The 26,583-nt window shown below is 39.7% G+C and overlaps 1 protein-coding gene across 1 annotated transcript in view; it reads left to right on the top strand.

The window, feature by feature from the left end:
• SLC18A1 (solute carrier family 18 member A1) overlaps window positions 1-25,955 on the top strand; it is a 30,279-nt gene extending 4,324 nt beyond the window's left edge. The window contains 13 exon segments of the mRNA XM_026718066.2: window positions 883-975; window positions 2,157-2,246; window positions 2,500-2,543; window positions 2,874-2,934; window positions 3,968-4,067; window positions 5,887-5,888; window positions 14,749-14,821; window positions 18,730-18,781; window positions 22,732-22,795; window positions 23,178-23,297; window positions 24,279-24,366; window positions 24,368-24,410; window positions 25,208-25,955. Of these exon segments, the coding sequence (XP_026573851.1) occupies window positions 883-975; window positions 2,157-2,246; window positions 2,500-2,543; window positions 2,874-2,934; window positions 3,968-4,067; window positions 5,887-5,888; window positions 14,749-14,821; window positions 18,730-18,781; window positions 22,732-22,795; window positions 23,178-23,297; window positions 24,279-24,366; window positions 24,368-24,410; window positions 25,208-25,321 (944 nt within the window). The 3' untranslated portion in view covers window positions 25,322-25,955.
• The last annotated feature ends 628 nt before the right edge of the window (window positions 25,956-26,583 follow it).

Genomic DNA, 26,583 nt, shown 5'->3' with positions numbered 1-26,583 from the left:
TATATTTATATGGCTAACCAACTCACACTTGCTGACCCTGGGTAGTATACTATATTAAAAATCAACAATACAACCCCCTCTAGTGGCGATAAACACAATAATAGAAGCCACGCAAGTAACTCCGAATCAACCTGGAGTCCTCAAACTGGACTGACAAAATCATGTCTTCAGGGCCTTCCAGAAAAGTAGCAAAGAGAGAGTCAACTTTATTTCTGGGGGAATGATGTTCCAAAGGGAAGGAACCACTACAGAGAAGGCCCTTTTTCTAGGCTCTATTAGGTCTACTTTTTAAATAGATGAGATCTGCAACATTCCCTGTCTTCCCACTCTGATGGGTTGGGAGAATATTACATCTTGAAACTGAAAGCCCTTGTTTAACTTTGGTATCTCCAGTGATAGAAAGAAAAGTTGCCCACTTGGAATCTTTAATTGTTGCTATTCACATCACTTAGCTGGATGACCAAAGATCTCATTCCTTGTTCCCCAAAAGGGACCAAGAAAGATATGCCTCCTGTGATGTATAATTTTGATATCAGTTCTACATTACTTCTTGGAGAAAAGAGACTGATGCTGAAATTATAAAGGGAAAATAGATTTATTGAGTTGAAAAGTTTGAGGTCATAAAAGAAATAAAAAATAAAATCTTCAATATTGGAGGAGATTTGGGGTGGAACATCCTTTCTACCGTATCACATGAAATTACAGCTTCCACAGCAGCTGGTGGTGAAGAACAGGGGAAAAGAAGAATTCCATAGACCATGAAGGGAGTCACAGTCTTTCACTTCTGTACAGTGCAATAACCCATGTCTAACACTAACCCATGCCTGTTGCTTATTTCCAACAAATCAAAACTGATTGGCTCAGCTCTGTCTCTGCCTGCAGGTCTGGGGATGCTTGCAAGTGTGTATCCCGATGACTGTGAGAGGGAAAATGCAATGGGAATAGCACTGGGAGGTCTGGCTTTGGGAGTGCTTGGTGAGTAAATGTACATTTAATACTGTTTAGGCATCTAGGAACTCATGCAGAGCTCCCCAGCTGCTTCCTTTAGGACTCTGTTCATTATTCAGTTGTCTTTGTCTGTAGTTCTCTGGTAGCATTTCCCAACAGCCAAGCTGGAAAAAAATAGATCTGCTGTATATCCAAATGGGTCTTTGCATGTTAGCATTATCTACTATGGATTATTGCTTAGCATTCCTGGAGGAGAATAAGTAAAGAACATTGGAGTACAGATACTCAAGAGTAGATACTTCTAATAAGCTCACCCAAGGCTCACTCTACTTCTCCCCACCCAAATACAAGCAGGGATCTATATGGCAAGGATAGAAGAAGATACTGGAAGGTGATCACTTTAGTGATAATAGTAAAGACATCATTTTCAACCTACTGGGAGAAGGCAATGATAAACCACTCCTGTATCTGACTAAGTAAACTAAATGGCTGGACAATATAGTATCATATATTGGATGATATTCAACATGATATTGGGGAGAAGCTGAAGTTCTTTTGGAGTATTAGTAGTGTTTAGAATGCATATTGTTGGTGATATTTTTATCTATTTGTTTATTAAATCTATATGTTGCCCATCTCACTGATAAGACTACTCTGGTAAGGCTATGTTGATACACAGGAAGAGAAAATCCAAACCTGCAAAATCAGAATTGCAATGGGAACATGAAATATTAGAAGCATGAACATGGGGAAGTTCAACACAATCAAAGATAAAATAAATTGACTACATGCTGACAGGTATCAATGAACTACAATAGGTTGGAGCTGGAAATGTTTAGTCAGACAGCTATGTTATAGCAGAACAACAATGACAACAAAGAAGGAACATTGTAGCTTTGATAATCATAAAGGATATAGGCCAGATACTATCAGGTAGACCTCATGGACAACCATTGTCTAAGTTATCCACTGATGCAGAAGGCAAAGAAATTGATGAGTTTTAGGTCAAGTTCAATCACATCCTGCAAAGAAGGTGTGTTTTTATAGTTTGATACTATTGGAAATGGTTGGACTATTTGATCTAGAAAACAGAAATGAACCAGAAAAAGAACAATTTGCCAAGCACCTAACCCCAAATGCAATGTGGTTTACGTTCATAGACTTGTGAGTCTCTTCATATTAGTACCACTAATGTGTTTTCTTTGCAGTGGGAGCTCCATTTGGAAGTGTGATGTATGAGTTTGTTGGGAAATCATCTCCTTTTCTGATCCTGGCAGTCTTGGCTCTCTTAGATGGAGGTAAGTCATCCTTTGAAGTAGTCAGGTCAGGGCCCATCTTGAATCATTGATCTGGAAAAGGCAGTTCCATCTGCCAATTTTTCTGTGAATAAATGTCATTGAGCATAGTGGGGCTTACATCTCAGAAAACATTCTAAGAAGATGGCAAGGTCAAGGGAGAACTGAGTTACTGAACAGAAATAAGATTGAACATAATTAGTAGAAAAGATGGAAAGATATTTCTATACATGAAATAATTATATGTCTGCTTTAGTTTTGCAGTTTTGTATCCTGCATCCAACAAAGATTTCACCCGAGGTAGGGCAAAAATTCCTCTTCATGTTTCCTTTTTTGTATGTACTATAATATTTTTACCCTACTTATTGATGCAAAGGATCTACACATCTATTTACTGTTACTTTTAATGCAAAATAAAATGATTGTTTAAAAGTAGCAATCTAAAATATCAGATTAGGAGTTATAAAATCAAGAGCAAAACAAGCATTTTACTCAGAGCAAAAATATAGGAACTCTGAAAGCTATGTGAAAGCAAGCTTTTTTTTTTTGCAACAAACCAAAACCAAACCAAAACAACTCCAATTAACACCTTCCTCTGAAGCATATCTGTCTTCTCCGTGTATTTTCCAGAATATCAAAGGAACCTCCTTTTTGGCCTTGTTGTGGGATCCCTATATTTTGATTGCAGCAGGTAAGTTTTACTGCCTCTGTTTTGGGCATTTGGTCTTGAGGATACAATAACCATCTTCTCAAGTTAGCTTCTGTGGAACTGAAGTAGAAAAGATTATTCTGATTACTAGCATTTGTTGTTTCTGGTCCTGCCTGCTGGAATAACACAGCATAAAGCATGCTAGTCTCCATATAGCTGAAGATGGTTTTACATCTCTCAAAGCAAAATGCACCCTACTCTTTCTATTGTCCCATGTGGCAAATGTAGAATCAGACAGTCTAAAGTGGGTATTAGTAGAAGAGCAGTCAGAGCCAGGGGCAGAATTAAATGTGTCATCAGCCTAGAAGATGTTTCTTGTGTTCTTTGAGTTTTCTTCGCACAAATGGTGTAAGTCCAACCCCTCTTGAATTCTTTTGACTCTTATCTATATCAATTTAGTGCTGAACATTAGTTGACTAGATTCTGGGGTATAGGGGTGAGCAATAAATCTTCTTCATTGCAACTTAACATATGGTCCTGATTCTTTGCACCTGATAGTATTAGGTCATTGCGTGCAGTGCAGATTTTCAAATTAATTGCTGTCCAATGTCTCATTCAACACATCCAATAAATGTGAGCTCAGCCTGTGTAGAAGGTTCCATTTTCAAACTAATAGAAGAATTGTAGGAAGTCCTTACTAAAATTATCTCTGCCTGAAAGGTGTTATTTCATATTTTGCATTTGCCCTCTTGGTCTTTTTCTTGCATTTCTTTGTCTTTTTCTTTGGGATAGCTTTTAGTTACTGAATAAGGGCTATCATGTCCACTCTCACTTGGGGTTTTGCAAGTCCAAGAACATATCAGTTCCATCTATCTCTTGTCATTGGCTTTCAATCTCCCAATCATGCCAAGAGGGCCTTTCTTTCCATCTATTTTACTTTCCCCATGCCTTTCTTCAGATGTGATGCTCTTAATACATCCTATAATTGACCCTATAATTGAGGTGGGAGTTTGGCTGATGCTCTGCTAATTGCAAGAAAACTCATAAAGGTTCTGCATCTTTTCTCTTCCTCCAGGTTCAATTTGCTTTGGAAACATGGGAGTTGCTATTTTAGAGGCTACTTTGCCCATTTGGATGATACAAAACATGTGCTCCCCAGAATGGCAACTGGGTATGTTTTTTTTAAAAAATAATTTTCATAGGAATTCGGTGGTAATATGTTTAGATTAATTTAGTGTTTAAATTTTACACTAAGATACAAATTGTGTATATTTAAACTCAATTCAGGAGGAATTCAAAACTATTTGTGTTCCTTGGGATGGGCTTGATCTTTGAACGGCAAGCTGGAAACCATACTTCAAAAATAACAGATGGGTGGGACACTTCTGGCTTGTGGTGCTTCGGTGCAGGCAGGAATCCACGACTGTGTGCCATCTCTGCCTGTGTTCACTGCCTGAGTGCCCCGAGCCATTTGGCTTCGGGGCTAAGCCACCTTTGTAGAAGGTGGTGAAGACTGGGGGGTTCTGGCAGGGACGAGAGACATCGCATCTCTCTTCCCTAGCCGGCTAAATCTCCCTCTCCGAAGGCAGCTGAGCAGCTGTCTGTAATGGCCACCACATACAAAGAGCTCAGCCGGAAAAAGAAAGTGCTGGAGGAGCTTGTGAAGAAGTGAAAGTGATTTTGCTGACCGGGACAAAGGAACAGTGAAAGTATCCTGGTATTTAACACCTACTAAAGACACATTGTTCCTAGACTAAGCAGCGAATGGATATTAAAGGGAAAACTTTTTTTCTTTTCACTCTCCTTCCAAACGGAACAGCTCTGAGAGAAATCGGAAAACCCGCATTGAAGGTATGCTAAATGCTAAAGACTATGCTAATGCCAAAGGGATATGGATTTTTAAATATTTAAAGAAATTTTTTTCTTTTGCTGTGAGTGGGAAGGGAGAGGAAAAAAATTGAAGTTGAAAATAAGGAGCAGACTGCCTAGAATTTTAAAGAGCCATTTGAACATTAATAAGACTTCAAAAAGACATATTTTAATTGGAATTTTGTGATTTAATAGCAACCCCAGAAAAAGAAATGGAAGAAGGGAAAAAGTGCTAAAAGAAATAGTCTATCTGGATTGTTTGGTGACTTTGGATCTTTTGGGAAATTTTTTTTCTTTGTTTAAAAACACTCGGGTGGTTGTTTTGGGAAAAATTTTTCCTCTTTATAATGGCATCATCCTTGGATGAATCTAAAACTGAATATCCAAAATATAAAAAGGAAGAACAAGACTGGAAAGATACTTTGGACATTCTTTTTCAATCTCTAGAAATGGCAGTGCGTTCCTATGGAGAATTGATTGCGCAGCAGGATAATTGGGACAAAGAAGAAACTATTTTTGATGAACATGTGATCCTATTGGGGGAGAAGAAGAAAGAGGAAAAGGAAAAAGGGATTTTAAAACCTAAAAAAACAACCAAAAAAGATAAAAATGAGTTGAAAGGTGGATATAAGGTTAGAAAACAACAGGAAGGGGGAAAGCAGAAGAAAAGGGAGGTGGAGAGACAAAGGGGTAAAAAGGGTAAGGAAAAGAATAAGCAAGGGAGAAAGGAAGGGGTGAGAAGTCTCAACGATGGGAAGCAAGATTTAAAGAAACAAAATTTATTTAGAGACAATGGGTAAATCTAATTGAAAAAGGGATTCTGTAAGGTACATAAGATTGTGTTATTATAGGCATTTTTACAATAAAATGTTTAAGATATAAATGAGTATTAATAGGTATAATTAAAATGGTTTTGACAGGGGTACTAGCTATATTATATATTTATAAATTTGTTTCTTTGTTATTGTTGTTCTTTCCTTCTTTTTTCTTTTTCTCTCTATATAATATATTGTGTGACTTTGGGATGTGCTAAACAGAATCCCAATACAAGTTATGTGTGATATTAAGTATTATTAGGTTAGGGGAAAGAGTTAAAGGTGTCATACTCCAATTAGTGTACAGGAGAGGTTTTGTTTAAAGAGAAAAAATGAATGGATAGTTGAGAACAGACAAAGAATGATATTATGACTTGAACTGAGATAAGTAGAATAAAACTAAGAGAGTTAAAAAAAGGAAGAAGCTATATAGAAAATGGAAAACGGTAATAAGATATGGAATGATATATAAAAGGAACATGATTTTTGAAGTGGTGTCTGTACGATGAGTTTTAACCCGGGATCAAGCAACTTTCAGAAAAGATGTTTTATGTTTTTATGTTTTATGTCTTGTTTGTTTTTGTATTGGAAGAGAATAATGAAAATGTATAAGACAGATGGATATAAAAAATGTATACAATCTAAAGTTAAAGAGATATAATTTGAATAAATAGAAGGAAAGGAAGTAATAAAGAGAAGTTCGGGATAAGATATGAAGATGAATATATAAGGTAAATATATATATTAAATTGTGTTTGTTTGGAAATGTGACAACTTGGAATAATTCTGTCTTTAAATAAGATGTTGTATTGGTTTTTTTAGAAAAAGATTTCTTATGTCATTATATTTTATGTTTTGTTTGTTTTGTAAAATCAATAAAATTTGTTTTAAAAAAAATAACAGATGAATCAGGAGTAAATCTAGATTTCTTTTCATTGAGTTTAATTAAACTTAAATTAAATTATTTAATTGAAATGAAAATAACGCTTATAAAAAGATAATTTCCTCTTCTGTCCAATGAAAACCATTCAGTAGGAATTGTAAAAGAACTCTGGGATTGCTACTATATTGTATCTTTGATGCATCAGTTTTGAGTATGTTGGAAGAACCATAATTTTCTTCCTATATGAAACAGGCTCAAAATGGGACATGTTCATGGAGGTTGGCTATTAGCTTCATCTGGACAGGAAATGCTGTTATAAACTTCCTGTTTGGGCTGCAGCCTTGCCCAAACCACAGTAATCCTTCTAATTCTTGTATGGATTTGTGTGTCTCTCAGCTTTATTCCTAGTCTCATATCTGTCTGCCTTATCTTTCAGTGTCATCTTGGAAGCAACACCTGTAGGTTTAGTAAAGCAGTATTAAATTTGAAAAAAAGAGTCTTCTTTTATCTATTAATGAAAATAGACACAGTCAAGAAAGAAAAAGAAAGAGTGAAATCTGGGCCAATGGCTATTGAAGAGTTCCCTACTGATTAAGGAAAAAGCTTCTTTAGAGGCAGAGGGTTGGTAACTCAGCATATGGCAATTATATGCCACCACAGAGATGGAATAATGAAATAAAATAGCTGTCTTGTTTTGTAAAAAGCACTGAAATTGAATTTATGGAGGAATAATGCTCTCAATGACACAACAATTGAATTGCTACCTTGGCTTAGCCAAGTGACTGAGAGTTGCTAATCAGTTTAAAGGCTGGCTAAAGCTAAGGCAGCCAGGAGAAACCCTTGATAAGATGGAGGGTCTTTGAGGATGACTTACCATCTTCTTTATGCCTTTCTGAAAAAACAGCAAGGGGGAGATGAGTGAAGTTGTTATTAAGAGAATGGCAAATGTAGGGATGATGATGGTGAAGGGATGCTCGCACTGGACGACAGAGTTCTCCAAAAATGTTCTAGATCTGTGTTCGCCTAGTTTTGTAACACTGTCCCATTTTTCTTTCCATATCCATTCTCCTTATTTTTTTATATCCCTTGATATTTGCTTTGCTCCATTTGTGCATGGCATCTTTGTTTTATCCTGAATACCTTTTTGGTAGAATCTACACTGATTTTATTTTTTTAAAAAAATGCAAACAATAAATATGTGGATCCTCAAGTAGTTGGAATCTGAGCAGTTCCTCTGGTCATTACCAGAAGGAACATTCTATGCAGTATTTAATCATATTCTAAGGATTGCTAATAAAATTGGCATTTCAGGACCTTGGAGAGTCTAAAAGAACTGGTATTCACAAGATAGGGCAGAAATTTAAAGTGTCTTCTATGCTGGAATCTATCTTAGTTTGTTCTCCCAGGTGCTTTTCTTTTCCTGAATAGACTTGGGGTGGGATGGGGTGGGGAGCAATGCTTTGATCTTGAGACAAATGGCATATTTATTTATTTGTTTCATTTATAAAGCTGTCCACCTTACAGCAGTGATGTACCCAGATTAAGACTATCATCACAACATATAATCCATGTCACCCTGATTAAAACAACCACAATAAAAGACACACCACCAATAGAAGGTCTTGGCCCTTGTCCACCACTTGTCTTGTTTCTTGTAAAGATGTCCAGATCCTTGCTTGTCACCATATTCACTGAGTGATCCTGAGCCACATTTTCTTTGTTAGTCAATTCTAATCTACCAAGTAAAGATGAAAATAAAATGAAAATTGAACCAGGATGGGACTTCCGGTGGTGAGGTCATGGTGGAGCAGAGCAGGAGAGCGATCTCTGCAATTCTGTATCCAAATTTTCATGCTTGGAAGCTCTCAGAGGCACCATGAAGCTTGGAGAGACACACAAATTAGAAGGGGAAGTCTAGGAGCAGAGTGGAGGAAAGCAACCTCCTACTGCAACGAGGGGAAGCCTTTTGAATTTGGCATGAAAGAAACCCGGCATCTATGGGGGGTCCGAAGCTGTGACAGCCAGCTGCAATTGGGAAGCAGGAAAGTGGATCAATGCAAGACATCAGAAGAACGGTAGACTGGGACAGTTTTTGAGAGGTGAGAGAAGAGAGCCCGGTGAAAGATTTTGACAGAGGGAGTCTCCAGAGAGAGTGAATACAGTGGCAAATTGGTGGGTGATAGCGGAGCAAAAGGGAGAGGAGGAAACAGAACAGTTTGACAGCTGAGACAGAGTGCCACAGAAGAAAGGATCGAGACTCTGTGAATAAAAACTTAAAATTTCTACGATTTGGATTGATTACTAGCAAAGCAGAAAAGGAACGTTAGAGAGAACAATTGGAACTTTAATGGAGAACTGTAGTTGAACGGAGAGTGGAGCCATTTTGATAGAAAGCTGTGACTGTGCAATTTGAGAGTGAAAGTGACTAAGTAATTAAAGATGACCAATGAAACAGGAAATGAGGAAAGTAATGTGATGGTGTGCAGAAGAAAGGGAAAAGAAGAAGGAAGAAAGAAGAAGAAAGCTGAATCATTTCTAAGTATTAAGTTCAAAATTGTATATATATGCTCGCCATCTTCAGGCTGGTGCTTTCAAAAGCACCAGCCTGAAGATGGTGAGTGGGACCTCATTGAAACATTGCCAAGATACTCTCAATCTTACATGGGAAAATACCTGTACCTGTTTCGAAGGATGGCTGCTATTTTTCTGTCTGTTTTGAAGGCAGTCTTGATGTGATGTCTGTGCAGTATCTTACTAATTTTATCTGTAGTACCTCTTATGTAGGGCAGGACAGCTGTTCCATAGGTCTGTTCATCTTCTGGGTCACTATTATGTCTCAGTGTGTTTTTGTGGATCAAGCCAGTGATTTTGCTTTTGTGGAAGCCGTTGGCTGTCAGTACCTTAGTCAGGGTGCATAGTTCAGTCTTAATGTGTGTCTTGTCTGCCAGGCGTTTGGTTCTAGTAATTAGTGCTTTAGCCATGGAGTTTATCTGTGCTGGGTGGTGGTGGGATTGGGCGTTGAGGTAGCATTTAGTGTGTGTTTTCTTCTGGTATACGTTGTGTCCTAGTGTGCCATCTGTTTTTTTGTAGATTAGTACATCTAGGAATGGTAGTTGTTTTTTTGTTTCTATTTCCATGGTGAACTTGATTTTGGGGTGTGTGCTATTTAGGTGTGTTAGGAAATTGCTTAGGTTTTCTTTTCCATGGGGCCAAATCACAAATGTGTCATCGATGTATCTTAACCATAGTTTGGGTCCAGAGCCCTGGCCAATGCCATCCACAAACCCAAACTATGCACAGGTCAAGTAGGACCCACAAAAGCCCTGCCTATTTGCGTGACTACATCACGTAAAGTTGGACTGTACCAAGAGGGGAGGGGTGTTGTATATAGACATTTGCATATTCGTAATACTACGTTCTGATCGGACATCACTACCGCCTAGCGATTGGTGATTAACAATAGATTATGATTGTTCAGTTGAAGTTACTGACAGTTAAATAAAGAGCTGAACTCAACTCCGGTCTCGAGTCTACCTTGTTCTGGTGATAGAACAATTACTTAGAAGGAAAAGGGCTACCTGCGATCCTGGAAAAGGATAAAGAAGAGATAAACAGGGAAATAACATTAAGAGAACTGCAAGAGGCAATCTAGAAACAGAAAAACAATAAGACACCAGGACCGGATGGTCTCCCAGGGGAACTGTATAAAATGCTCCAAGAAAAATTAGAAATGCAATTGTTAGAACCCTATAATGAGGTACTGATGACAGCAAAATTACTTAAGTCATGGGGGGAGACATACATAGCATTGATCCCAAAAGAAGATTTGGACCATCAATTAATTCAAAATTATAGGCCCATATCCCTTTTAAACGTTGATTATAAAATATTTATGTCCATAATGACAGAAAGATTGAAATAACCCTTAATCAGATCATTCATGGTGACCAAAACGGATTCTTACCGAATAGACAAATTAAAAATAACACCAGAATGGTATTGAATATAATAGAATATTATGAAGCAAACCTAGGAAAACAATTGGCAATGGTCTTCCTTGATGCACAAAAGGCATTCAACAATTTTAATAGGTAGTTCATAATACAACAATTGAAAAGCATGCAATTTGGCAATAAATTTATCAAATTGATTTCAACAATTTATACAACACAGACGGCCAGTGTAATAATGAACGGTGACAGAATGCAAATGTTTAAGATCAACAAAAGAGTAAGGCAGGGATGCCCACTGTCACCCCTTCTCTTTATCCTTAGCTTAGAAAACTTATTGGAAAATGTTAGGAAAAATGTAGAAATCAAAGGAACTTTAATTAAAAAAGAGCATTATAAGGTTCAGACATTTGCTGATGATATAGTATTTTTTCTGGAAGATCCAGAGGATACAGGAGTAAAATTAATAAAGGAAATAGAGGAATTTGGCAAGGTCACAGACATTAAGATTAATGAAAACAAAACAAAATTATTGACTAAAAATTTAAAAGATAAGCAAAAAAACAAACAAACCAGAATTAGAAGGAAAATCAGGAATGCAAAGTGTGAAAAGGTAAAACATTTAGGCATTTGGTTAACAGCAAGATGCTCTTCAATCAAAAAAGATAACTATGACAAATTAATAATACAAATTAAAAAAGAATTGGAAATGTGGGGGAAATTACAGCTATCATTACTGGGGAAAATTGTGGCAGTTAAAATGTCTACTCTACCAAAAATACTATATCTTTTTCAAACTGTACCAGTAAGATTGGAGAAAACCTTTTTTAGAGAATTAGATTGAATAATAAGTAAATTTGATTGGGATGGGAAAAAAGCCAGTATAAAAATGAAATTATTACAGGACAAAAGAGAAAGGGGTGGCTTTGGACTCCCTGACTGGGAAATGTATTATCAGGCTGTGGCTATGGTATGGATTAAAGATTGGATCAACCTGGAAAATAGAGGAGTATTGTCGAGTATTGCAGAGAGGGTGGCATAGTTTCTTATGGAATGGGAAATGTAAACAGCATGCATATTTCAGAGACACATGATTAGAGATTCATTAATTCCGACATGGAACAAGATTAAAAAGAATCATTATACTAAAATACCAAACTGGCTGTCAACTATGGAAGCACAAATCTACCCAAACGCAATGGATCTGGGAAAAAAGAGGAATTATAAAGACCTATTAGACACACAAGGAAGATTAAAAATGAGTCAAGAATTACAGCAACAAAATATAAAGATAGATTGGTGGCCATACATGCAAATCCAGGTGAGATATCAGAAGGACAAAGAGCAATTTGGTTTCTGCACAGAAAAGCATCAATTAGATAAAATTCTACAAGAAATGGAAAAGAAAATTATTTCAAGAATATATAGCTTTCTACTAGATTTTAAAATGGAAGAGGAGGTAGTCAAAGAGATGATGGTGGTATGGGCGAAAAATGTTGGCCATAGTATAGACCTGGAAAACTGGGAGAGAATGTGGGGATCAAATTACAAACTAATTACATCCACAGCATACAAGGGAAATCAATACAAAATGTTCTACAGATGGCACCTTCCCCCTGCTAGACTGGCAAAAATATTTAACTCAGACCCAAATTGTTGGAAATGTGGAAAAGAAAAAGGCACTTATTTTCATACCTATTGGACATGCCAGGAAGTGAAAAAATATTGGAATACAATTAGACAATGGATTGAAGAAATCACAAAACAGAAAATTGAACTTAATCCGGAAACTTTTTTATTAGGTATAATAACACAAAAATGCAATAAAACAGATAGATATATCATGTTACATATATTAACAGCTGCAAGGATCTCGTACGCACAACTCTGGAAGGAAAAAAGGGTTCCACTGGAAGGCATGGTTATAAAAAATAATAATAGATTGTATAGAGATGGACAGGCTAAGGATGAAAATAAAAGACAGAAAAGATTCAATTTATTATAGGGCCTCGGATGCCTGGTATGAGTGGTTTAGAAATAAAAATAAAATAAAATGGCAATTAGGAAAAGAATGAGGGAATATGTAAATATGTAAATATACCATGGAGAAGATTGATATCTAAGGATAAAAGATATTGATTTATAGCAAGAGTAAGACGTAATGGTAAAGGAATAAGTAAATACATATACTGAAACATATACGGAAAAATGTGAGGAGATGCAAAAGATGTCTTGATGTTGATAACAATGTATAAAGTTTTATTTTATGTTTTTAAAATTTGAAACTTAATAAAATTTATTTAAAAAGAAAAAAGAAAATTGAACCAGGATGCATTTCATGGAGAAAGGAAATCCTAAACATGTATTAGTTTTGCTTAACAATTGAAACAGCAATGGATGACATCCAGATTTAATGTCATTTAGAGCTGACTCATTGAAAAAAAAAAACCTTTCTTGTTGGTATCTCTAGATGGCTTAGATTATGTTTTTTTCAGTGGATGGGGATGGATGTTTTTTCAGCTATAAAAGAATCATATTTAATATCATATTCAAGGATCTCCAATCCACAATTATAAATATTAGAACACTTTTGTTTGTTCCTTTAATAAAAAAACCTTATAATTACATACAATGGATCTTCAATCAATCAGTCAATCAATCAATCAATCAATCAATCATTAGAACAGAGCTGGAAGGGACCTTGGAGGTGTTCTAGTCCAGCCCCCTGCTCAAGCAGAAGACTCACTGCCATTTCAGACAAGTGACTGTCCAGTCTCTTCTTAAAAACTTACACTGTTGGAGCATTCACCACCTCTGAAGGCAACCCCTTCCACTGGTTAATTGTCCTCACTGTTAAGGAAATTTCTCATTCATTCCAGGCTGCTTCTCTCTTCGATTAGTTTCCATCTGTCATTTGTTGTTCAGGTGCTTTCAAAAATAAGTTGACCTCCTCTTCTTTATGGCAGCCCCTCAAATCCTGGAATACTGCTATCATGACCATGATTAAAAACAAACAAACCAGGAGATCTGAGAGGATTTATGTGACTATGGTTCCTTTAAATATAAATATATTGAAAAGATATGCTGTAAAATCAGGTTGACACTATTGGCTGACATTTACACACTGAATAGTTTTTGAACAACTAATACTTTTTTGTTTTTAATTTGCTCAACCTGCTGTTTCTTAGCAATATGAAAAGAACGCAAATTTCCGCAGAGGACCTGCAAAACAAGTAAAAAATGTATAGAAAAGTAAACATTAATGATTGAATTTCTATAAACCCATTGTGTCATTTCCAGGCAAACAGAGGTGCTAGTGATAACATCTGTCACCTGCAGGAGAATAAATTAATTATAAGAGACTGTCAAATGTTTGATTTTGGTTCAATTATAACTGGAAAGCAAATTATTATTCTGTTGGTACAACATGTAAAGTAGAAACAAGGGAGGAAGGGATGGACAGTAGGTCAATACCAGGGGTGGGATGCAAATATTTTTACTGCTGGTTCCATGGGGGTGGCTAGGTGGGCATGGCCATGTGACTGGGTGGGCATGGCTTCTTTTTGTGCAGCACTCCCCCCCGCCCCGCACTCCATTTTTTGGCCTCCTGGGTATCAGGAAAGCCTCCTGGGGGGGCATTTTTTGCTCTTAGGAGGCTTCTCTGAATCCCAGGAAGGCAAAAAATGGAGCGCAGGGGGCTGTGCAGCACACACACACACACCCGCATCCCTTTTTGCCTCCTGGACCTCAGGGAAGCCACCTGGGTGAAGCAGTAAGACAGCAAGGGGGATCCTGGCACAGCTGATAGTCAGGAGGAAAAAAGAAAGAAATATTGGCTCAGCCAAACCAGTACCTGAGTGGTAGTATTTTTTACTACCAGTTCACCCGAACCAGGCCAAATAGGTAGAATCCCACCACTGGTTAATACCTGCAAGGACTTGACCATGAAACTTGTTTTGAATTTTATGAAGCACTAGATAAATTTTGCAGAGATAAGATTAGCTATCTCTTAGCACTATCTAAGAGATAGCTACTGGATGCTGCCTCTAAAAGGTTGAGTTGAATTATCATGCTTAGTATCTTTTGTTAGAACTGACCTCCATATCCTGTCTACTTTCAATTGAATACTGAGTTTCTTTATAGGACAACCTGCAGTGACACTCTGGTTTCTTATTTTTGTTGAAGAATATGTCTTTTGCATTCAACTAATTTATGTACAGACACACAAGCACAAACATACACTATAGCATTTTAAGCAAAGGCTCAGGAAGGGACTTTTGTCCTTGGAAATGCTGTGATGCCTTCTTTTCAAATGGCTTTCTTTTGTTTTACGGGGTAGCTTTTCTGCCTGCTAGTGTATCTTATTTAATTGGGACCAATCTCTTTGGGATACTGGCAAATAAAATGGGGCGGTAAGTAGAGAAGTTCAAAAGATTTTTGAATGTTGAAGAATTGTGAAATCTTGTTGCATCTGTGATGGTGTTGTCATGGAGAAGAGAGTGATTTTGGGGAGTGTTTCCTTTGTGATGTTCAGGAGAAAAACAACAACCAGGATTTATCCTAATCTCTGTCTGTCTGTCCTTCCATCCCTCCATCCTTCCATCCCTCCATCCCTCCCTCTATCTATCTATCATCTATCTATATGTCATCTCCATTCATCCATACCTAACCCCATCTATACTTATCTGTTCTGTCTCACCTGTGGCCACAAGGTGAGAGTCCAAATGTCCAAAGGAAAAAACATGAACAGACAATATCAGGAACAACAGAGTTAACTTTCCTCTGGCTGAATTCGTCATTGGCAGTTTTCCCAGAAGCTGTCTGCAAATTCAGATAACGAGCATAACTATAATTCAGAGCCGAACGGCAAACCAAAAACCTTTTCCAAACTGCAAACGCAAATAACAAAGTTGATCCAAACAGGGCTTCAGAGCTAACACGCCTCCTTATATTTCCTGAAGGGGCGTGTCAGTCTCTTACTCAGTCCCTGATTTGACGGCTCCTTCCAGTTTGTGCTTGACGTTTGTGCTTACGTCTGTTCCTTGCATCAAACCAAGATTCTTCAGTTTGATCTTCTTCCAAGGGCTCTGGCACGTTCTCCTGATTATCTGCTGACACAGGTGTAATTAATGAGGAAGGTCTGGGAAAGGATGAAGATTCTGAAACTTCCAGCAAAGCAGGTTCAAACCCCAATGCCCTATCTTCCTCTTCCTCCTGACTCCCATTTGTGTCACTCAACAAGGCAGGCTCAAACCTTAATGCCAGATCTTCCTCATCACTCGAGCCTATGTCTTCTGACAGAGCAGGTTCAAACCTCCTAGTCACAACACTATCCCTCACCCCGGGGCCCTTCCCATGAGTCTGATGATTCCATTCATGGAATCTCCGGATAAGGTCCAGGGCGTGAACCGTGGAAGCATCCTCCCAGGAAAGAGCCTCTGATCCATTCTCCAGCCTCCTGATGAAGTACTGAAATCGTCCTTTCAGCCAGCAAGAATCCCAAATGCTGACCACCATATCATCAACAGCAGGATCATCGCTGGGTACAGATGGAGAAACTGTACCAGCAGGAGAATGGAGAGTACACGATGGGGTGTCAGGAACTATTCTTCACCATAATGGCGTTCAACCTGTGGTAGTCACAACACAAACGTAAATCGCCCGTCTTCTTTTTTACCAAAAGGACGGGAGCGGAAAGAGGAGATGACGATGGCCAGATAAACCCCCAGGCCAAGTTCTTTTCCAAGAAATCGTGAAGAGCAGCCAATTTGGGCTCAGACATAGAATACAGATGACCCTTGGGTGGCAGAGCATTGAGCAGTAGGTGCACAGGACAGTCATAGGGTCGATGAGGGGTTAACCGATCCACCTCCTTCTCACTAAAAACATCTGAAAAGTCAGATAGTTCAGGAGGTACAGAGACGGTGGGGGCAATGATGTCCTGGCCAGCACAGGTGTGTCGTAGATGGTCCACACACTGGAGACTCGGGAACGAAATGGCATTCTGTGCCCATGCCACCCGAGGATCGTGCAACCGTAGCCAAGCCATTCCGAGAACCAAGGGAGATGGAGGTCCGATGTGATATAAAAACTAATTGCCTCCTCATGGTCCCCAATGACCAGGCGTAACGGCTGAGTAGTAAAACGAATAGGCCCAGCTCGCAGTTCCTGCCCATCAATTGTTTCCACCTTAATGGGAGGCTCCACCACAACCAAGGGAATGTCAAAATGTGTTGCAAAAGCCTGGTCCATAAAATTGGTCGTAGCCCCCGAATCCATTAACGCAGCAGCAGGAATTCCCTCTGGCCGGGACTGCAAGCAAACCCGCGTGTCCAAAAGCAAATGTCGGGGAGGACCAGAGTTCACCTCCGCTACTTCAGGCAGTTGTTTGATACGTGTCTGGCTTAGAGTTTCCCCGAGACCAGACCGACTTTGTTTCCCCGACTGTACAAGATTAGATTCGTGCACTGGCTTTCGTGCCCCCTGTCGTTTACCAGGACAGGAACTTGCAAAATGTCCAGATCCCCCACAATACAGACACAAGACTCCCTGGAATCTCCGCGTGCGTTCTTGTGCTGTCAAACGAGGGCGGACCACACCCAACTCCATCAGTTCCTCAGTCCTTGCCACAGCACTGTGGGAGACCTGGGGCATTGGTTGCACAGGATGCTGCTGCGGCCTTGAAAGGGAGGACTGCTCTGGAACTGGGCGTCTAGTCTTGCGCCATTGAAGCCAGGCGTCAATGCGCAAACATTGCACCACCAGAGCATCCAGGGTTAGAGCCGGCTCCACATGCACCAACTCATCTTGTATTTCCTCTGCCAGACCATCTTGGAAAGCGTCCATTTGGGCTGCCTCATTCCATGCAGAGTCCATGCAGAGCAGACGAAACTCTGAAATGAACTCCTGCAATGGGCGTTTCCCCTGGTGAAGTTCCTTTAAGTGTCTGGCGGTGGTCTGAGCTTTTATGGGGTCCTCATACATCGAGCGTAGATGGTGCCAAAAGCCCTGATAGTCCATTAGTAAGGGACTACTTTGCACCAATAAAGGAGTGGCCCATCTAGCAGCCGAACCCGACAAAAGACTGATAACAAACCCCACCCGAGCCCGGTCATCAGGGAAATTTTCTGGCCAAAGAGACATAGGCCGAATTGACACTGCCCCATAAAAGCCGGGAACATTTCAGGCTGTCCAGAGAATTTATCTGGCACAGCTACTGGGCATTTTCTATGGGGAGGAGCAGGAGGAGCAGCAGGGGTTTGCATCAGCGTAAGATGGTTAACCAGCTGGGTGACTTGTTGCTGCAAAACCTGGTTATCTTGCATCAGTTGAGATATCTGCTGCTGCTGCTGCTTTAGCTGTTTTTTCTCCATTTTAGTCAGAAAATGGAATTAAGGGTTCGGATCAAAAATGTTCTGTCTCACCTGTGGCCACAAGGTGAGAGTCCAAATGTCCAAAGGAAAAAACATGAACAGACAATATCAGGAACAACAGAGTTAACTTTCCTCTGGCTGAATTCATCATTGGCAGTTTTCCCAGAAGCTGTCTGCAAATTCAGATAACGAGCATAACTATAATTCAGAGCGACCAGCAAACAGAAAACCTATCCAAACTGCAAACGCAAATAAAAAAGTTGATCCAAACAGGGCTTCAGAGCTAATACTCCTCCTTATATTTCCTGAAGGGGCGTGTCAGTCTCTTACTCAGTCCCTGATTTTTACGTCTCCTTCCAGTTTGTGCTTGATGTTTGTGCTTATGTCTGTTCCTTGCATCAAACCAAGATTCTTCAGTTTGATCTTCTTCCAAGGGCTCTGGCACGTTCTCCTGATTATCTGCTGACACAGGTGTAATTAATGAGGAAGGTCTGGGAGAGGATGAAGATTCTGAAACTTCCAGCAAAGCAGGTTCAAACCCCAATGCCCTATCTTCCTCTTCCTCCTGACTCCCATTTGTGTCACTCAACAAGGCAGGCTCAAACCTTAATGCCAGATCTTCCTCATCACTCGAGCCTATGTCTTCTGACAGAGCAGGTTCAAACCTCCTAGTCACAACACTTATCTATCCATTCATTACTTATTCAACTATCCTGCATTCTTTAGCTTGCCTGTGGTAAATGATCTACATACCTACCTACCTATTGGCTAAATTTCCACAGATATTTATTGCAGGTATTTTAGGACAGTTCTGACAGGGGAATCTATTGTTGATTTCTGCAAAGAAAGGTATCCCAGTATTGATGGTTTTATTGAATTTGCAAGATGAATCTTTCAAACAGCCTTCAAAACTTTTGATATTGTTTCTTCATTGCTTTTCTTGGCAGCTGGCTGTGTTCATTGATTGGGATGATGGTCATAGGAGTCAGCCTCCTCTGTGTGAGTATGACAACACATTGCATAACCCAAAAATGAAGAAACCAAGCAAAAAGTCTTAATTCTAGCTTAATATCTGCCAACATTGTTGCAGATAGCACAGGAGTTTCAAAGAGGATATGGAGGTGGCAGCCTGCATCCTAATAGAATTTTATAAGAAAAGATATATACTAATAAACAATGACAAAACATGGGGAAATTTAAAAGTGAAGGAAAAAAATTCCTTCCAATCTTCTACCCATTTTTGTGTGATTTTCCCATCCTATGCCACCATTTTTTTCTATGGACCTTCATGGTTCTAGTCTAGTAAACTCCTTCAAATTAATTAGAATCTGACCTGGTTAGGACATAAACCGAGCTAAGCAATGGTGTTTTATTCTGCAAATCTTATGCAAATCTACTCATTATAGTTTAGAAACCATGATTTATTGTGTATTCTAATTAGTTTTATTAAACCATGAGTAAACAAATCTTAGCATATCTTGGCGTGATATGCTAGGAGATCCAAAAGACTGATAGAAAAATATACTTTGAGGGTTTTCTAAAAGGTTTTAAAGGTTGGAGCTGACTTCATCCCATTATGTCTAATGATTGAATGTTGCATCAATATTTCTACTGCCTTACATCAACGGGTTCCAACTGATGAATTCAACCAATCAAGCATGGTTGAGACAATCCAAACTCTTAAGGCAACTTTATTGACTACATCATTTCTGCACAGCTGAAAGCAAAACCAGCTCTACTTTATTCTCACAGTTTTAGCATAGTTAAATAATAGTTTCTCCCATACCCACCATTAGTGCAGGTCACATTGTCCAATTAGGTCTAGGTATTGTTAAGGAAACCTGTCCAAGTCCTTGCCGACTATCTGGTTAGATGACCTTGGTTCCCATGGGACAATTTCTTGTTGTCACCGGGAACTGGCCTTCCAATCCTAGTCTTCCCTCCCCCCTGGTTCTGTGGCAAGCTGAGATGCGAAAATGGCTGCAACAGCATAATCACACGTTGAATTTGACAGTTGGACCCCCCCTAGCATGTGGAGGGTACCTGGAAAATAGTAAATACATATCAGTTGCATCAAGGTTCCCCAACCCCACTAGGAAGGGCCCCCAGGTTTGGGGGGATACTTTTCACGGAATCTCCTTATGAACTGGTCCACCTTCATATTCTGAGCTTTAACCCACCATGCTTCTGACATTGGGTAACCCTTCCATTGTACTAAGTACTGGAGGTTTCCCTTATATAGCCTGGAATCCAAAATTCATCTAACTTCATAATGCTTCTCACTCCCCAGTATGATGGGATCTGGAGCCTCTTTCATCACTGACCTTAGCATGGATCCCACCACTGGTTTAAGTAGATACAATGAAACACTGGGTGCAGTTTTCCCAATATCTGGGGTAGTTTGAGTCCACTGTGATTGGGTTTATGACCTTCACAATAAGGAAAAGCCCTATGTATTTCTATCCTAGCTTTTTACAGAGTAACCTTAACTTTAGATACTTTGTAGACAGATACATTTTGTCCCCTGTGTAGAATATCCCCTGGGATGATCACTTCTTATCTGTCTGGAATTTCTGACTCTTTGGTGAATGCCTTCTTCACATTTCCCCAGGCATTTTGGAGGGAACATACCCACTCAGTCAAGCTTACTGATGAGTGGGGTTCCCTAGGGTATTCTGGCACAAATTCTACCCACATTGCTACCTTAAAAGGGGTAAGTCCCCTACTACTATGCAAGGCATTATTGTAGGCCACTTCAGCAAATAGCAGGATTTCTACCCAGTTAGATTGCTGATAGTTGACATAGCAATTCAGGAATTGTTCCACCATTGCATTAGTATGTTCCACAGCCCCGTCTGTGCTCAGATAAAAAGCCAAGCTAAGCCCCTAGGATGATCCTATCAGTTTGATGAATTTCCTCCAAAATTTGGCTGTGAATTGACCAAGACAATTTGATTTGGCACCCTATGTAGTAAAAAATGCTACCGGTTCAGGCAAACCAGTAGTAAAAAAATGCTACAGGTTCAGCTGAACCAGTATTTCCAATGATCAGCTATGCCATGTGATTTAGTTTAGCTAGAAAGCAGGAAATCGTTGGATTTCTTGCTTTCTAGCTAATCTAAATTGCGCATCACAGCTGATCCCCCCCTCGCTGTAATACTTACCTCTGAAGGCTTCAAAATGCTTCTTTTTTCAGTACCCAGGAGACTTCCCTGAGACTCAGTAGGCCAAAAACAGGGTGCAGGAGGGTTCTGCGTGGCCCCGCTATGCCCCATTTTTGCTCCCACTAGGCCAAAAACAGGGTGCTGTGAAAGAAAAAAAGTCACATGACCACCTAGCCACACCCACTAAGTCACATGCCCACCTGGTCATGCCCACCTAGCCACACCCATCTATCCACACCCACAGAACAGATAGTAAAAAAATTGAATCCCACCACTGCAGTAGATTTGCTGCATAAACATGTTAGCCAATTTATGGGCTGATGGGAGGTTTGGACAAGCTATGAAATGCCACTCACCAATGAGCCATCCACTTACTCAAAATTCATAAGGTGGTGTACCTTCTCATTCATAACCGCAACTTCAGCACTGGCTGCAAGCTGATTAAGCATCGGATGCACCCTGAATCTATGAGCGCTTTCACCTCTCCCTGGATTCCTAATTTGGGCACTACGATTCTCATGGGGACTGACAAGGGATGATGGTTCCACTTACCTTTTGATCATCCTCCCCTTCATTGTCGCTCTCATAGAGGTTAAGCTGCTGCTCTTCCTCACCTTCGCTGCTAGGGGAAGTGACCTCCATGTCCTGGTGTGATTTTTTCTCATCCCTTCTTTTGGGGTTTCTTCCACTAGGGCAGGGCTGGGGCCCAGTACCAGGCACACAGCCGCTCAGTGTTCTTCCTGGCCACATTGGAAGCACAAGCTGGATTTGTGCCTTGGGGCCTCCAGGGGGGCTGGTATTGATGCAGGCAATGCTCTCCTTCCCAATCGGCATCTCTCCTAACCCTTTTTTTGGCCAACTTTCATGCCCCTATGCCTCTTGTATTCCTTTATATTGAGCTCCACCACTGTTGCCAGTCAATACCAGTCACAGATCCAGTTGGGTATTCCCCAGGGCAAGCAGGTGTGGAACAGCTCCTGATTCAAGCCATTTCTAAAATGGTAGACCAACAGCTTCTCCAGCCAGTGCCTCAGTTTCCTTGCAAATTCTCCAGAACTCATGAATGTACTCCATTACCATCTGACTGGTAATGAACAGGGGTGGGCCCACCAATCCATGCCCACAGAACTGGTAGTATTCTTTTTTAATCCCACCACTATTCTGTGCACACCCTGTACTTACCTGCATCCAAAATGGGCCACATGGGGATTCCTGGGAGGGGTGGGGGAGGGTAGGCATGGCCAGCCAGGAGTGGGATTTGGGGGTTCTGCAAACTGTACAGAATCTTAGCTAGAGGATCTCCCAAACCCCTGCGAACCCGCAGCAACCCATCCCTGGTAATGGATGGTTTGCATCTCCTATTCTGGTCACTGGACTTGGGTGTCATCTTCAAATCTGGCTCTGAGCTCCATCAGAAAAGCATCAGCATTCCCTAATTCTGGCACCCCTTTGTCATGGTACTCCTTCACCCAATCTGCTGCATCCCCCTCAAGGTTAGCAAAAATGGTGTCTACCTTTGTTACCTTGTTGGGGTAAGCCAGAATGTATTGGTCTAGGTGTGCTCACAACTGGTTTAGGAAGAAAGTTAGTTTCTCTGGGCTTCCGTCAAATGTAGTCTTCATTGCCAGAGGATCTAGTTTTCCCTCCCCGCTTCTGTGGCAAGCTGAGAAGTGAAAATGGCTGCAACAGCATAATCACTCTTTGAACTTGACACCTTAAGTTTTCATCAAAAATAAGAGTTATGACTTCTGAGCTTTAATCCATCCTTTCTCTTGTGCACCCTAGATTCCCCTGGCTCATAATATCTATGGACTTATTGGACCTAATAGTGGACTTGGTTTTGCCCTTGGTAAGATTTTCAAAGACTTGGTAACTTGTGACTATCCAATTCAGGACAATTATCTTCAGTTAATTGTACTAGGTACAGATGGAACTGAATTGTTGTAGAAAATGAAGTGAAACTTTCCTGCAGTCAAGCCCAGCTGAGCGATTTTATGGCCACACTAATTCTTGGCAAAAGATCTTACTCTGGGGGTGGGGAAGAGCCACTATTCTGAGGTTCAAAACTGAAGGGAATACAATGTATATTTCAGACTGTTCGTGATGGTTATTTCATTCCACATTTAGGGAATGCAAGCATATTTTGGAAGCATTATGACTTGTTCATGAAACATGAATGGGGGATGAAATGCTATTTCTTATTAGATCTTTTTGTTTTATTTTGTGGACAGGCATGGTGGATTCATCAATGATGCCTATCATGGGATACTTTGTGGATCTTCGCCATACTTCTGTTTATGGCAGCATCTATGCCATTGCTGATGTGGCTTTCTGTCTGGGCTTTGCTATTGGTATGGACTAAAATGCATTATAATGAATGACATAAATTACCTTTTTGTTGCATCTGTACATTGGCAATTCCTAGGAAACTAATTGACTAATTGTTTTTTTTTACAAAAATAAGCTTTTTCTAACATGTACCTGACAGAAAAAGAACGAAAACAAAAACCAGATGTAGTTATAGTTCAAGGAGACTCATTCCAATAAATATAGAATGTTATCATAGATAACATTTTAAAATGGATTTCAATCAGTCTATGCATGCATCATTAAGTCTGGATCTAAATGGAGAGAACGTGGGGTGGGTGGGATGGATGTTTAGTTTGTTAGAAGTAAGTTTGTAAGATTTGAATTGATAAGATGTAATTTGCTGGAAGGCAGAGATGTGGCAATTATAATCAATTATTTACTGTGTTTGTTACATCCTGACATTCATATAGGAACTGAAAGTGCTCTCTTTCCTTCAATTTCCCCACACAAAAGTAGGCTGGGCAGAGGGAGTGATTGGCCCAAAGTCACTCATGTTGATCCCATGACTGCATCTGGTCTCCTCATGCATCTGGTCTCCTCATCATCTCTCTGTAAGAAGAACAGAAATGGAAGGGCAGAATCTTTACCAGCTGTTTGAAATATATGTGTTCCTAAAGAAGATCCGTACTTCAGCACTTTTACAGCTCTCCCCAAATTGCTGATTCTTCTGGGCACATAGATGCTGTTGCTTGATTGTGGCATTAATTTTTTTAAGATTGGCGATTCTTTTCTCAGAAAGAAGCCTGAGTCCTAAATCCACTCTTAGTTTTTTTAAAACCAATTTTCACCATTTAATTTTTTGCCAAAAAGCAAGCCAATGTAATACTGCTTGAAAACTATGCTGCGTTACAGAGAAACACATTTTAAAAGCAAAGAATCACTGCACAGTCTTCCTCCACCTCCTTCATTGACTAAACTAAGGATAGTTCTTTACAGTCAGAATAATGTATTGTTTTTGACAGGTCCCTCTACAGGGGGTGCTCTCATACGAGCTATTGGCTTCCCTTGGCTCATGGCCATCATTGCAGGGATCAACCTCGCATATGCGCCTGTGTTGGTTTCTACAAAGCCCCCCAGCCAAAGAGGAAAAGACTGTGAGTTTGGACAAAAATGGGGGTGGGGTGGATTTCTGGTGGTTGAACCCCAAGGGGAATAAAGAATAAATATCCAAAGGACAGTATTATTTATTATTAATTAATTATTTTTAATTATTAGATACTTAACTAAATATCTCTTTATTTAAAATTGATATTAGACCCATCCCAAGAATGGCCATAGAACAATCTAGCCAAGTTTAGTTCTTTATTTGCTTATATCATATAGAGAGATTCTCAACCTTTACCACTCTCATCATAAAGGATGCACCATTAGAAATTCTTAGGAATAGTTGTCCTAAATCTCTTCCTCTTTCCCCGATCCAGCTCCGGGCTGTGTTGTGCCTTATCCTGTCCACTATTCTCCTCAAAATGTGCTCTCTCCATCCTAGGAAACTGCCACCTCACTATAGTCCTTCACGCAATCCCCTTTTGTAAAGACAATCCCTCACACTTGGTTTTGCATTTCCATTTGCAAAATAGATCACAAATGATGACAAACCTTGAATGATAATTAGTTTTTTTCTGTGGTTTTTATTTTCTGTCTCATATTTTGTTTTTTCTTTCTTTTTTGAGCTGGCTGATGACTGTCCTAAAGCAAGAGCCTGAAGTTCAACTTTTTCTCAAATTGTTCTTCAATCCCCTTATGGGAGGGAGGGAAGGAGGGCTGAGGAAATATGTGATCTTGGATAGCATAACAGATCGCTTGAAGAACAAATTCTGGATTGATATCACTGGGTGTAACAATGATGCTCATGCTGGTCTTTTGCTTCCCTTCTCCTTGTCTCCTCTCTCAGGCAATTCTAAGCCAGGAGTGTTCCATGCAATCCAGAAGTTCCATCACTCAAAAGACCCTTCAAGAGTTTCCACTCACAGGCAACAGCGATGAAGAAATCGAGACTGATTTCTAAAAAGAGGGATCCACTTTTCCCTTTCTTTCTCTCTTCTAAATCCTCTATATCCTGTACTTTTCCCTGGCAAAGTCCAGCTGCAACTTATGGAATGACCATATAAAAAAAACCTCTGAGACATTTCTTTCAGAATGTTATGGCAGTAAGCTGTTTATTTAGGGAGTTATTTCCAGTTCTTAGAGGAAGGCCTACTGTACTGTAAACCTTTCTTCCCTCATCTCAGAACAATATTTGACAGAATAACTTTTTCTTAACACGGTTAGCTGTTTCGCTGCTTTTAACATGAGTTTGCACAACTCTCCATATGATTATTGGCACTATAGTAAAATATGCATTGCAAAAAGAGAAAATTGCCCTTATGTTGAGCTCAGCTCTTACATGTCCTTGGAATTTTCTCAGCAACAGTCTGAGATACATTTGTCCACTTCCAAATCAATTCTGTAGCCCAACCCAGCTTCAAACATATATTGGTAGAGTGACACCTGTTATAGTTTGTCATGATCTCTTATGAAAACAAATGGCTCATGATGTCATTGTGCGAAATATTGGAAGTGCAAAGTCTGACATTTTTGACCCTCTCTCCTTACAGATGCCCATGTGTAAATGACACTGAAAGAATACTTGAATGTTAGAGGCAGCATTTCTCTCATTCTCAAACATTTTATGTTACACAGATTTTGTGGTATTTTGCATAATCCTAATAAAGATATTTCTTAGTTATGTTTCCCTTCCTACCTTTATAATTCTTTGTTATTTTCTTTTTAACAGAATATGGTATATTTTATAAATGCATGCTTAGGCCCTCTTGTGGATGAATTGATCAATGCAGGTTCATCAAATCTATGTATGAGCTATTTGGTGAGCTAACTTTTAATAAGCTTAAAATGTGAATGCTCATCAAGTTGATGGAAAACAAAGAAGATATACTCAGACGTATTCTCGTGCATTAATTTCTTTGGTCTGCTTGCATGTGGAGCAGGGAGGGAAAGAACCATTATACTGCTTGTTCCTGAAATTAAAAAAATACGTAATGAGAGGGCGGAGCTGGCGTCACGACGATATGGCATGCGATCTTGGAGGTCTGAGATCGCTGCCAATATCTTTGCTCCTGGACGATCCTTTCAGATCTAAACCATCCCGAAGAGATGGTGAAAGTGAAGAGCGCATCCTGTCGATTCCAGGACCGCAAAGTCCCTGGTAGATCCAGGAGAAGCTCTTCTTGCCAGCAGCAAAGAGGCAGCCATTAAAGCTGCTAAGGTTGG

Source organism: Pseudonaja textilis, chromosome 9 (genome assembly GCF_049901715.1).
Source record: "Pseudonaja textilis isolate UNSWEBS1 chromosome 9, rPseTex1.2, whole genome shotgun sequence".
Lineage (NCBI taxonomy): Eukaryota > Metazoa > Chordata > Lepidosauria > Squamata > Elapidae > Pseudonaja > Pseudonaja textilis.
The sequence above is the reverse complement of the archived record's forward strand: the minus strand, read 5'-3'. Positions and strand labels throughout refer to the sequence as shown.